The sequence below is a fragment of the Glandiceps talaboti genome, chromosome 6 (assembly GCF_964340395.1).
Source record: "Glandiceps talaboti chromosome 6, keGlaTala1.1, whole genome shotgun sequence".
NCBI classification, from domain to species: Eukaryota; Metazoa; Hemichordata; class Enteropneusta; family Spengelidae; genus Glandiceps; species Glandiceps talaboti.
Window position 1 is genome coordinate 27,823,191 of NC_135554.1, and position 13,798 is coordinate 27,836,988.

The following is a 13,798-nucleotide window of genomic DNA, read 5'->3' on the forward strand; positions in this document are numbered from 1 at the left end:
TACATTGACATTGACAAAGACATGGCAAAGTGGGATATAATTGCAACACATTGACAGGCCTGTTACATTTTGTTTTAAAAGTGACACAATCTGAGTTTATAAGAATATATTGTGGTTGTCTGATGGAAAAATAACACTAGTTATAACTAGTACAGTTTTAATATGGTGACAGATTGAATACCAAGCTTTCACTTGCCACTACACAACCTACATATAATATTGACCACTAATTAACAGATACAACATTGTGACTTTTTTACAAGTAATTGGCAAATTTTTATTGAATATATCTTTGATTATTTGATGAAATAACATATCCCAGTTAAGTTGCAGTTAGTGCAGGTTTAACTAGAAATTTCAACTTTCCCCTAAATTCTTGAATAACCACGTGTACTGCTAGTGTATCATATTCGAGCGGCATAAGATGGTAAACATTGTTTAGGTCTGATTAATATTTTTGTCATGCCACAAAAAAACAAGAATGAATTCTACTCTTCAGAAGGTTAAAAGTTGCCGTCTTGTTGTTAGCTTGCTAAGTAACCCTAAACACGATTTTCTTTCCTAGATCCTCGGGGTTGAGAACTCGCCACGCGTAAATCTATCAAACACAACTGTAGCAATTAGGTGTGGCAGGTAGGAAGATCTCTATTGTAGATTTTCTAAAAATTTACTTATGCCCGTAGGCTAGTGTCACTAAATGTTTCCTTGAAAAAATCAAGAAAGAAAGTCTTGTGAATTCATCATGGAATGATATTGTATAACCAATGTATACCAATCTTACAATGATTCTTTGAGAGAAGGATATTTTGCCATGGCAACAGAAAAAAAGTACTATGAGTAAATGCCACAATAGTAGCAAAAGGCGTTGTCAGAGAAGTATTCAAACGTAGCACTACGTTTCAATGTAAAGTTCACTATAAGATAAAGATTTCAAAATAAAAGTAGTTTCCAAAATGAGTCCAAATCCATTATTGATGATATACTAATTGACTTTCACAATAATCCATCGCGGGTTCTTACTGTAGAACTCCAAATATAAATCGGAAAGTACTCAAAGAAGGTGTTTCAAACGAAATACTAACGCATGCTAGTCTTCAAAATCTGACAATAACGCTCAGTATTCCCTGAGTACCCTTTCCACTGATCTATGGAGATTCCATTGTCAATTATCAGCTCTAAATATATGATGATGCTGATTAACTTTCTGACAACACAATTTCTTTTAACAAGCTGTGTTTTCATTTTAAAGTACATTACATGTAAATGTGAAGATTTACGCGATTAAGCATGTAAAATCGCGTTTTTCTGGGTTTCAGAAGTTGTAATAGCATAACGATGTCACCAAATATATCATGTATTAATAGTATATAAAAGGTGAGTGTCATCTAGACATAACACGGTCATCTTTTTCAACTCAATAAAATTTGTTTCTTTAAATATAATTTTCTAATCCTATGTTTGACCTAGGATTGCACACCCTTCAAAGTAAGTTTACCTTTGACACGGTTAGATAAACGACACATTCACCGTCAAAAGCATGTTTTGTATCATACCATGCACGAGCCAACAAATATGAAATCGCGCGTCTACGTCACTGGTTCTGTTGTCTTCAAAATAAGAGTCAAAACGTTCAAAATTGTCATTGCTTTCCTTGATTTCTCTTTAATATTACTGGCGCCGGTATAATTATATTATTCAATGTCTTACTTCATTCAACCAGAAAATACTTGTGATCTAATAGGGGTCGTCAGTACTCGTCTATCGACTCGTCTATCGATATTGACAACTCCTCTTTAGGTCACTCTTTGTTGAACAAAGGAAAATATTGGGAAATAGCATCTAAATGTCGATAACGTACATAAGAATATATAGCTAACACTATACTGGGTCACATTTATATATCTAACATGTACCAATGACATTTGTAGTTTTGTATAAGTTACATATTACATAAATTATGAATATCAGGTTATAAAGTGACCGTCAGAGATCTTCATGAAAAGTATAAAATCAAAATATATAATAAATATTTGGTTTCTATCTCCTTGTGGAAAAACAAATTTAATGTGAACATATCATTTCTAGCCCCGATTATGTCACTACTTTCAGTGTATTATTAGCTTCTTGCAATTGCTTGTTCATTTCAAACATAATTAATATTTAGAGGGGTTTTGCCATAACTTATTTAAAAAGTTCATATATTTTCATTTCCCTCGAATATATTCTATCTGATAAGAGAGAAAGCGTGTTTACGACTATCAAAGGTTACTGCATTCAATGATATGCAAGCATAACTCTGCACTGATCATCACAAAGTTATTGTGAGAACGATCTAAATATGTTATATGGACTATGTGACCTACATAGTTTTGTCAAATATATTTTCTTAATCCAATAATTTCACAAACTACATATTTTAAATATTTCAATTATTAATCTATACGAGATAATTGAGTGTTAATCATCTAATATAAAAAGGTATGTGACAGGGAAAGAGTACTTTACCGATATCATGTGCTGCAGGTTAAATCTCTCTTCTTACCTTGTTTTCATGGTAACGAGTGATAAAAATATACAGTATCTTTCTGTTGAATTAATCAGTGTTGAGATTCCATGTAAAAATAAATGGATGGGTTATCAGGTTTCACAAAGTCAATTGTCATAAACAAAGAAAATTGATTGTTTTGACATTTACCCTTAAAGTACTTATATAAAGCGGCACACACGTCAATTGACCAGTAGAGATAATATATCATTGAACAAATCATGTTGAAAACTTACTCACTAATAACAAGAAACAATATTTCACATTTTACGAATAACAGATAACAGAGGGTATCTTCCCCTGAAAAGCTCGAATGCAAATGATTTCGAACGATCTCAGAAATGTTCAACATTAACATTGCAAGCCATAGTCTGTCAAGAATTGCTAACTTTTGCTGCAGTGTGCACACCTTGACAATAAACACAGGCAGATATTAATATAGAACATTATGAACCTGCTCTCCGGAGAACTCCAGGCGCTAAAAAAGAACGCGTTACAGATTTACAATGGAAGGACGCAGGGTGACAATCAGAATAATGGCAACAACGTGGGGAGAGATGGGTTGGGAAGGCTAAAAGATGTAATTGGGTTTTAAAATTACAGCAGAAAGATGACTGAGAGTGCAGATGACGTAGATTGCAGGGTAAATTGTTCCAGATTGAAGGAACTGTGTAAGAGAAGGATCGTTCACCAACTCTTTTATGACATATGATATTTTCAGACGACGGTATCTGAAGATGATAGACATTGTGTAGGGGGAGCATACAGCTAAATAAGACGACAAAGATAGTGGTGACTGTCGCATCACACAAAATTTTTTGTATTGCATACGAGAACTAATCGATAGCCAATGTAGAGAGTGTTGTACGTGTTCTGAGTTAGTGGCTGCATAGGGATGAGTTTAGACTGTCAACAGTCGTCTTGACTTTTTTTTGTTATTTATCTTTAATACTATTGTTACCGTCGAAATTAATAGAATTAAACATGATATGCACTGGACGTTCCATGAAGTCAAGATTATATTTATGTGTTCAAATCCTCAGTGAGTACGAGTGGCGCGCGTTCTGTGCAGTGTACATTGTGCATGCTGACTATTAGATTGTATGTTATAGGTTATGTATTTACACACAATAAGCATTTAAATAAAACATATTTCAGAAGGAATATGATAAAATATAATCTGCGTGTGAATACAGACTAGGATGAGTTGTGTCACATTGTGTACGTGATGTTTGTGTGTTATCTTTTTGGTGTCTATCTCAAAGTGAAACCTTGTGATCAGGCCCGCAGATCTTGATAGTTCATTAAATATCATTGGCTTGCGTCTGGGAAAAGAACTGTAAATCTCCTTCGCTACAAGCAAGTGAAGTCTTAATATTTTCTTTACAAACTACGAGTGACTCATTTTCAGTAATTTGGAGTAATGAGAAACAATAGTCGAGTCGAGTCGAGTCCTGGAGAAGTTTTGAGAAATTTTGCTGAAATACGTTAAATAAGTGCTTTAGGTAAATTTCAGCTTATGTATCCCCAAAGAGAAATAAAGGGAACAATTATGGAATATATATGTGGATATATGGTATCTGATGCAGGTATCAGATTAAACATTTGAAAGCAAGAATGTTTTTCGCTATATGTAATATTTTCCTTGTCCGCACTAAATAATTTTAGCATAATTATACTATGAAATGATACATAAAATATGAATTCCAATATCTAATAGCCTTATATTTATTATATATTACACTAGCTCATGTCTACATTAAGCAGTCGTACAGGTTTCTATAAAATGGACCTCTCACAATATCCTTTCTCTTAAATATGACACAACCCTGTTATTTACATTACATGTATGTATTTCAAAACCATCTTTTAAAATGGTGTCAAATGTGAACAAGGGACACGTGTCTCAGAATAAAAGTTAAATGATTTTATCTCACCACAAATACTATTTTAAAGGCATTGGTTGTTTTCCACAACTACTACTGCCACCACAATGAATTAGTTGGAGGGCGTTGCATTAATTAATACCCCTTGTTTAGATCTAATTGACAGAGCTGAAGGCCAGAACTCGGACTAGATGGACACACGACCGACATTATCTACATCCCGACTTCCGAAATTATCTCAAATATCTAACCACACTGTTGCCACAGACTCCTCTCATCAGACCACAACTAACAATATGATTCGCTGCATTATTGTCATGGTGTGATATTATTGCATAAGGGGTGGAATGCGGCAATGGTGGCAGCGAAGGGATATCAAAATCACAAAATAATGCAACGTTAGACATACAATGATGCCTCTCAAAATCCACTTTGGTCCTCCCCAGGAACCAATCTGTGAATCTACTTCCGCTTTTTCCTATCCCCTCTCACCTGCAACTACCGAAAGCTCCCTTGTGTTATTTTCAATACACATCGCAAAGTATGAGACTATTCAAAATGAACAGTGGTGAGGTAATTCATCATGAAATACCGTCATCTAGGCTAACAAAATACTTCATTATACAGAAATGACTCAGATTTCATTTACATCCAATTTCACCCAGCATCGCCGAAGTAGTATCAGGCACAAATTTATCTTTATCTTGGCGTACATGATATTTCTAGATAAGACCAATATTTCAGAAACACTCTGCCATTAGTAATGTAAACAAACTGCAGGTAATTGTGATACACTGTTACCACTGAAGTCTATTCTCAAAGTTCCATGGTAACAATGTCTATTGTCAATGACTTTAGTGATAACAATGCGTATTGTCAATGACTTTGAATTCAGTGGTAACAATGTCTATTGTATTTTGTTTGTACATTTAATAATGACTCAGTGTGTCTGAAGTGTTGTCTTTATTTACAATATTGTATGAACCAATAAAAGTATACGTGTGTATGCCGCACAGTGTTTCGGTCAGGTTAGGGGACATTGGCTCTAATTTTACTTATCCACATTTATAGTAACACTAACACAAAGAGGATACAATGACAAAGGTTGGTCCACCGCTTTGTAAATAAACGTTTCGGCAAAAGAATCAAAATCGCCGGATAACACTATCTATTGACGTCATACTTTATGTAAATCAACTCACTGATGACGTACGAAAAAAAAAGCAATTCATAAGGTTTCTCCACTATTAAAAATTAAATGATGCTTTTAAAATTATTTGATTAACTTTTTAAACAAATGCTGAACAATCGTTATTTCGTCAATGTTACCATCGTTTAGTTTTCTAGTGACATAATTGATCCATACCCTTGAAACTAGCGTGCCTTTTCATTACTAGAATGAATAACGATATAGGATTATGTTACTGAAAAGTATTGGGTGTTTGATAACAACTGCGTTTTCCATTCAAATGAACGGATTTAACACTTAACATCGACTTTTTTTTTTATCAATATAAGGAGAGCAACTCGTTTTAACATGAATACCCAAATATAGGTGGCAGATAGGCAGAAACACAAATGTCAATATACTTTATCTTTTCCAAACCATTTCTTGAAGTTAACGTGTTATTTGTAAGGGTTTTCCGAGAGTGTACATTACAGTAGAAGTCTGAGGGAACGCGATCGAAGTCTCGCCACCAGGGAGCGTGCAAGGTTTTCAGAACCATTAAAAGGAGTCACAAAAACCAATAGCAATACTAATCTCAAAGGGTAGCTTTCAAAGATGCATACAATATTTCAACTCAATCATTGAAATATCTGGCAGTTGCACTTGCTAAAGTGTACATACTGCTACAGTGTACACAAACACACACACACAAATACATACATACATGCGTACAGACTTACATACATAAACACACATACATACATACATACATACATACATACATACATACGTATGTACGTACAGACGTACATACATACATACATACATACATACATACATACATACATGCGTAAGTACGTACAGACGTACATACATACATACATACATACATACATACATACACACATACACACATACATACATACATACATACATACATACATACATACATATATATGCATTCAACACATGAATTTGGCTTAATACTTCTAATAATCAAGTTATTAGGTCATTTCAATATTAGACAGGTGCTACAAAGTGAACTCTTATAAACCCAATAAATCCTCGCATTGGCTTTAGTCATATTCAATATTAGGTCATTTTAGCACAAAGGTATTGATACGAATGCCAGCTGCACATATATTACTTGAGATAGAGTCATATTGAATTAAATATGTATACCCCTGTGGCCAAACATATACTGTCCTCAGCAATACCCTCCTAACTAGTGTAACAAATTGGGAGGTGACCCTCCTTCAATGTTACTCTCTCTCTCTCTCTCTCTCTCTCTCTCTCTCTCTCTCTCTCTCTCTCTCTCTCTCTCTCTCTCTCTCTCTCTCTCTCTCTCTCTCTCTCTCTCTTCACTCTGTACACGGGATCGACTTGGACTTTTAGGGAATTAGCTCAGACTACACACAATGTTCATGGTTAACCTGGATCATTTGGAAGTGGCCACGGAGCAGATCGAAGCTCCTGACCTCGGATCGACCGTCTCTTCCAAAGACTGAATCCATCATTTATTTCATTAAATTCTTATAAACATAAAATATACAATACTCAAATGATTGGGTAATAAAATAATCAGCACCATAAATGACTAAAACGGAAGTATTGCCGTCGCCTTAATTCAATGCAAATGATATTGACAAATATGAAAACTAGCTAAACAATGTGATCACGTCATTGTTCTTCCAACTGTCTGTAATTAGTCATTATGTGACATCAACGATCTTATAATAACTTAATGTTGTCATCTTAGAAGAAGAATATTCGCGAAATGCAAACATTTGTTCTAAGTATTAATTCATGACAGCTGAGAGTTCACGGTGACCTCGCAAAACATCAAAACTTAGCGAATATCAAAAAGTTGTATTCTGTCATCCGTAACACTAGTAGTCCATGGCAGTATTATGTGTATCAACTGAATACTCTCTTAACTAGTAGTCCATTGCAGTATTAAGTGTATCAATTTAATACCCTCCTAACTAGTTTATGGCAGTATTAAGTGGCAATATTTTTTACGTGGAATTTCTCCCGAAATCGAAATGTTAGATTAGAATGCGGCCTTAACCAAAATGGTGACAGAATCCCTATGGTATTCATTGTATATGCGGTATTTATTGAAAGGCGATAACGTGTGACTGTGTGTGTGTGTGTGTGTGTGTGTGTGTGTGTGTGTGTGTGTGTGTGTGTGTGTGTGCGCGCGCTATAATTTGGGTTGAGAATTATTTTGCTTTCTATGATATTATAAAGGTCTTCTCTCATCAAATCAGATCATATCTAAATTGAACGCCTCTCATAAAAGGCCAGGGAACATGTAACTAGACGTAAACTGAATGCTTAGTCAGTTATTGTAATATAAGAAGACACTTTTGATTTATTCCAACTCATTGAAATGAAAAGGTCCATCAACAAGCTTAGTACACTCTTACCGTTAGGTTAATGATAGGTTTGCCGTTTGGATGATACATGTGCATGCTTCTAAGAAAATTACTTTTTTTACTGTTTGTCAGTTGAAATCATTTGTTAGAATTTTGTAATCATTAATATTCCGATATCTTTTTGTATCAACTTGTACACTGTACATTAAAGATCAAGATAGGTCATTTAGGCGGCAGACGTTTTCATCAGTTTTTTTTACTCCACAGCAACAAAACTGATTGTGCCCATATGCATTGGATGTGTTTTTTAATCAATATTCATATCAGTTGTAGATTGTGTAGACTTTTTTTGATGAAATGATCACCTTTACTGATGACTTCTTGACAATACCAGTATCTCAATGCAATTCTGTTGACCTTGATTGATTGATTTATTGAGAAATAGATCAAATCAATTAAAAATAGTTGTTTCCACTGCAGGTTTCTTCATAATCACCTTCCATGATTACTTCCTTACAAAACTAATGCTTCAATCAATGTAATTCTATTTCCGTATGTACACCATGACGGTCTAACTCTCTGTCTAATATCTTGACATTTAGTTGACATTTAGTGGCAACTTGCAATTACTGACCATTGTCATTAATTAGCTGAGAAGTGGCGCTGAGTACGAGTATCGCACGACATCTGGAAGAAGGTTTCATTCTAGGCCAATAAACTTCAATTTCGAGTTATCTATTACTTCATTTTAATGTTATGACTCCTGCCTGACATTTCGTAGTCTGGCTCAGACAAAAGTTTTCTAACACTGCTACATTTCATCGCAAAGACATTACTTAGATTGCAATATTTTGTTGGCATGGAGATGTTTTAAACAATACTTGGAACAAAACAGATCTACCCTATTTAACGACAAGCATGTAATGATTTGGTTCGTTAGAATGAGCGGAGTTAGTGGTGTGTGTTTTAATCAGTGTCTCGTTTATGAATAGGTGAGAACAGGAAACTACCTACCATAACAACACCCACCACAACGTCCTATCAACTACCATGTGATTTTCAAGGAAATTAAAACGTCCTCATTGATAGGGCGTGAGATAGTTTAATTTTGGTACACATTTTTAAAACTGTGAAACGGAAGCATTGTTTACAAAGTGACTGCGTCATAGGAAGAGATAAGATTGATCCTAAGACATTGATGAGATGACAATGATCATGCTTGGTCTGACTCGGGGGGGGGGGGGGTAATCCCATAGAAAGAGTATATAAGTATGTACCGCTGTTTTGACCCCCTTTTTCGACTTATGTAGACTTTTGAGTCTTGATTTTTAAAGCAATTATGTAGAGGTTTGACTCAACTCTTTGAATGCACGTACGACTTTTCACCCCATATTTTGAACAAGGTTGTTTCCACGGGTTGTTTTCAGTCATTTTTATCGGAAGTAGGCGCCCCTCCCTCCAGCCCCCGGGCAGCCAATGAACTAGCGATGACTGAAGCATGCACGTGTCACTTGAAAGTGTATCGTTTGACCCCTATTTCTGGCTAAAATGTAGACTTTTGACCCCTACTTTTTGAAGTTTGTGGTTGTAAGTTTTGTCCACCAGGGTGCACATGTACCCATTACCCACCCGAGTACCCCCCGGGGTTTAGCTAAAAGTACAATGAACACGTACGTGGGATCAGACATGACAATGTATAGTATACTTGATTGTCAAAATTATTCATTTCTTGCCTGAAATATGAGGACAATATCCTTATGCTCGTAAAAGCATTCTTTTCTACAAAAAAGGCTAGGCCATGTATAATGACCATTGCAACATTCTTCTACCACTTCATATATAAAGACTATGCAATGATTGCAATCTTATAAATGTACATTTCAACACTATAATGATCACCAACCCACTTGGTTGCAATGTTATTCTGTGTTTGTATACATTAACTGCTGATAGCAACTTACATGTAACTGAATCATTATGTCTCAAGTGTTTATATCCGAATAATTTATACAAATAAGATGTATTCTCCTTTGTATAGTCCTAATTCAGTTCATAATATATCCACTGGGGGAGGAGGGGGGTAATATTGACTTTTTACCTCTCCTTATTCAGTCCACACTTTACCCACTGGGGTAATATTGACTTTTTACCCTTTGACCTCCTTTTGATGGGACTAAACTTTAACAAATTATTTTCAACATGGATTGCTACTTATCCTTTCCTTTGTATGTTGTATCGACAATCTAGTACTTCGTACACCGAAACAATAGAAACGATATAGGAGAGTGGATACCAATTTAGCCTGATTAGCATCTCTGTTGGAGACATGCCGGAGTCACAATTTAAAATAAGCCTCATGCCATGGAACGTTTCAGTAAACTATGTAAACGGGTGTTATCTATCTTGCTGCAGCATCCCCATATTGTCTGACAATAATCAAAGTAAGGTAAAACAAAGCTATTATAGAATTGCCGCCTTGCCGATTGTGGAAGAAAACACTTTATTCATTCAGTTTTACATTCCAGTCACTACGTGACAAGTATGTTCTTTCTGTCGAGTTGTAACTACCATACAGTTTGCCTTGTCAATGTTACAGTACATTTTGTCTTGTCAATGTTAGGGCACAGTTTGTCTTGTCAATGTTAGGGTACATTTTGTCTTGTCAATGTTAGGGCACAGTTTGTCTTGTCAATGTTAGGGTACATTATGTCTTGTCAATGTTAGGGTACAGTTTGTCTTGTCAATGTTAGGGTACAGTTTGTCTTGTCAATGTTAGGGTACAGTTTGTCTTGTCAATGTTACAGTACAGTTTGTCTTGTCAATGTTAGGGTACATTTTGTCTTGTCAATGTTAGGGTACATTTTGTCTTGTCAATGTTAGGGTACAGTTTGTCTTGTCAATGTTAGGGTACATTTTGTCTTGTCAATGTTAGGGTACAGTTTGTCTTGTCAATGTTAGGGCACAGTTTGTCTTGTCAATGTTAGGGTACATTTTGTCTTGTCAATGTTACAGTACATTTTGTCTTGTCAATGTTAGGGTACAGTTTGGCTTGTCAATGTTAGGGTACATTTTGTCTTGTCAATGTTAGGGTACAGTTTGTCTTGTCAATGTTAGGGCACAGTTTGTCTTGTCAATGTTAGGGTACAGTTTGTCTTGTCAATGTTAGGGTACATTATGTCTTGTCAATGTTAGGGTACAGTTTGTCTTGTCAATGTTAGGGCACAATTTGTCTTGTCAATGTTAGGGTACATTATGTCTTGTCAATGTTAGGGTACAGTTTGTCTTGTCAATGTTAGGGTACAGTTTGTCTTGTCAATGTTAGGGTACAGTTTGTCTTGTCAATGTTAGGGCACATTTTGTCTTGTCAATGTTAGGGCACAGTTTGTCTTGTCAATGTTAGGGCACAGTTTGTCTTGTCAATGTTAGGGTACAGTTTGTCTTGTCAATGTTAGGGTACAGTTTGTCTTGTCAATGTTAGGGCACAGTTTGTTCTCAGTACACCAATCACTAATACTACCAAGGTCACCGTTAAACTTGCACTCAAGATCTATTCACTGACTGTGCTGACGTATAAATAAATCGTAGACATATCGAACATATCGATTTCGCAATCCGAAGTACAACGTGATATACAAGCGGTCTTATGATCGAACCTTGTACCCCAACCTATGGGGGGAACGCTTTCAGAAATTCAACTATTGACAGAAACCCATTGCTTCCTATTCGCAAGATAGGATCTGAATAAATGTGCATATGCAATTAATTCGAGTTATATTTCATGATTCACAAGGTCAAGCGCCTTCCTTAGATCTAGGAAGATTACACCAACCAGATCTTTGTTGCCAATGTCATTACTCCAATAGACTAATAGTGCAGTTACCGTTCGGCAAGAGTGAAAAGTACGGAACCCAGACTGTTTATACATACATACATACATACATACATACATACACACACGTATACATACATACATACATACATACATACATACATACATACATACATACATGCATCCATCCATCCATCCATCCATACATCCATGCATGCATGCATACATACATACATACATACATACATACATACATACATACATACATACATACATACATGTTGGCGACCAATATACTTTGTACACCCATATGATAAATTTCATCAACTAACTTACCTCGAGTGGTGTAATACTGCTAGCGAGTTCTGTAAACCCAACGATATCACTGAAGAAAATAGTTACCGAGTCGAAACATTCAGCATTTACGGTCTTATTTCGCTTTAGATCGTCAGCAACAGTCGGTGGTAACATTCGATAAAGTAGATGTTCCGAACGTTTCTTTTCTTTATTAAGTTCCATAGTTTTCTCCGTCAATGTCAAGGCGTAGAGTTTGATAGCAGATGTCATTCTATTAACTGACATTATATACATGATGCTTATAATAGGACAAACTAACAAAACCAAAGCCAGTATCACTAAACTTATGGTGACATCGAACACGGCTTGCTCAATTTTCTCTTCAAGCATGATGTAGATAGACTCTGTTATCATATTCTCAAGCTGGGTATGTATATTTATATAATTAGTCATGTTATCGAACCAGTAAAGGCTTTGGATAACATCTGCATTTGTTATGTTATTTGCGTATATTTCTCGTTTTAGCTTGTCAAGTTCACGTCGAAGTCTTTTGGAGGAATCGAGAGACATTATTTCATCGTATTTGTCTTGTACGGGCTGAAAGTATTGTTTACTTTGTTTCATGAGTGTTTCTGTGGCAGCGGATATCTCGCAAAACCATTGACTCTCCTCTAAAGTGAAACCTCCCATTCCATAGAACGTTCCTCCCATTGCTCTCTCAATACCCATGGCGTCTTTGGTTCGGAGCAGGGTATCATACGCCATCACTGCTCTCCATAATACCCAGTCAGCTGTCATATCTATTCTTGCTGTTACCCAACTGATGATCATATTGTTAATGTACGTGTAAAAATCAATTTCTTTTTTAAAATACCCGCCGGCCTGCACTTTTGAACGATGGTCATGTAAATATTTGTAAAAACTCTCTTTAGAAGCAAATTCAGGACCATCCTTTTCTTCAGCTGGCCAAACTGATATGTCATTTATTGCAGCGTTGGTGTTTTCATAGAACGAGCGCAAATTTGACAAAGCATCACTGCTGTTTGAGCTTAAATATACTGCAGTCATTCCGCGTTCTCTTTGCAATGCAGTCACCAAGGCACCGGTATAGATGCTGATTCTGATCTCACTTCGTGCGTCTTCTACGTCCGACTTATTTTTCACGGTACCCTGGACCTGGAGACCAGTTTGAATAACGATTACAATGATAGGTGCAAAAAGAATAGCAAGCATTTTTGCCATACGTATACGCCGGTTCCGAGATTCCGTTCTCCAATCCGACGTAAGATCGAGCTCTGTTGGAGTGATACTTACCACGCTCAGCCGATGACGAGAACTGACATTTGAAATCGTGCTGCCAGGCAAATTTTCTCGAAAAACAGCCATGCTGTGTCGTATTTATGCTTTGGCACGCTAGTTTCCAAAATGAACTTCTCATGTATTTCACTCTTTAGGTATATAGTTTTGTCGATAGTTGCTTAGTATATAAACATTCTACACGTCCATAGAAACAGCGTTAGTTGAATATCCCTGACTCCTGCGACAAACCTCAGTGCGTGCCAATCGAGGTTTTAATACTGCAAGACTACGTTAACTCACATATATCAGCTACTACAATAGCTGTACCCGTCCAAGCTCCGAGTATGAAAGAAATACAAAACAATACTCACCAAATGGAGAGAGAGCGCCTCT

General features: G+C 36.0%; 1 protein-coding gene across 1 annotated transcript in view; it reads right to left on the bottom strand.

The window, feature by feature from the left end:
- LOC144437055 (uncharacterized) overlaps positions 1 to 13,339 on the bottom strand; it is a 29,573-nt gene extending 16,234 nt beyond the window's left edge. The window contains exon 1 of the mRNA XM_078125923.1: positions 12,146 to 13,339. Coding sequence (XP_077982049.1) covers positions 12,146 to 13,339 — 1,194 coding nt within the window. The remainder of the gene's footprint in view (positions 1 to 12,145) is intronic.
- Between the last annotated feature and the right edge of the window lie 459 nt (positions 13,340 to 13,798).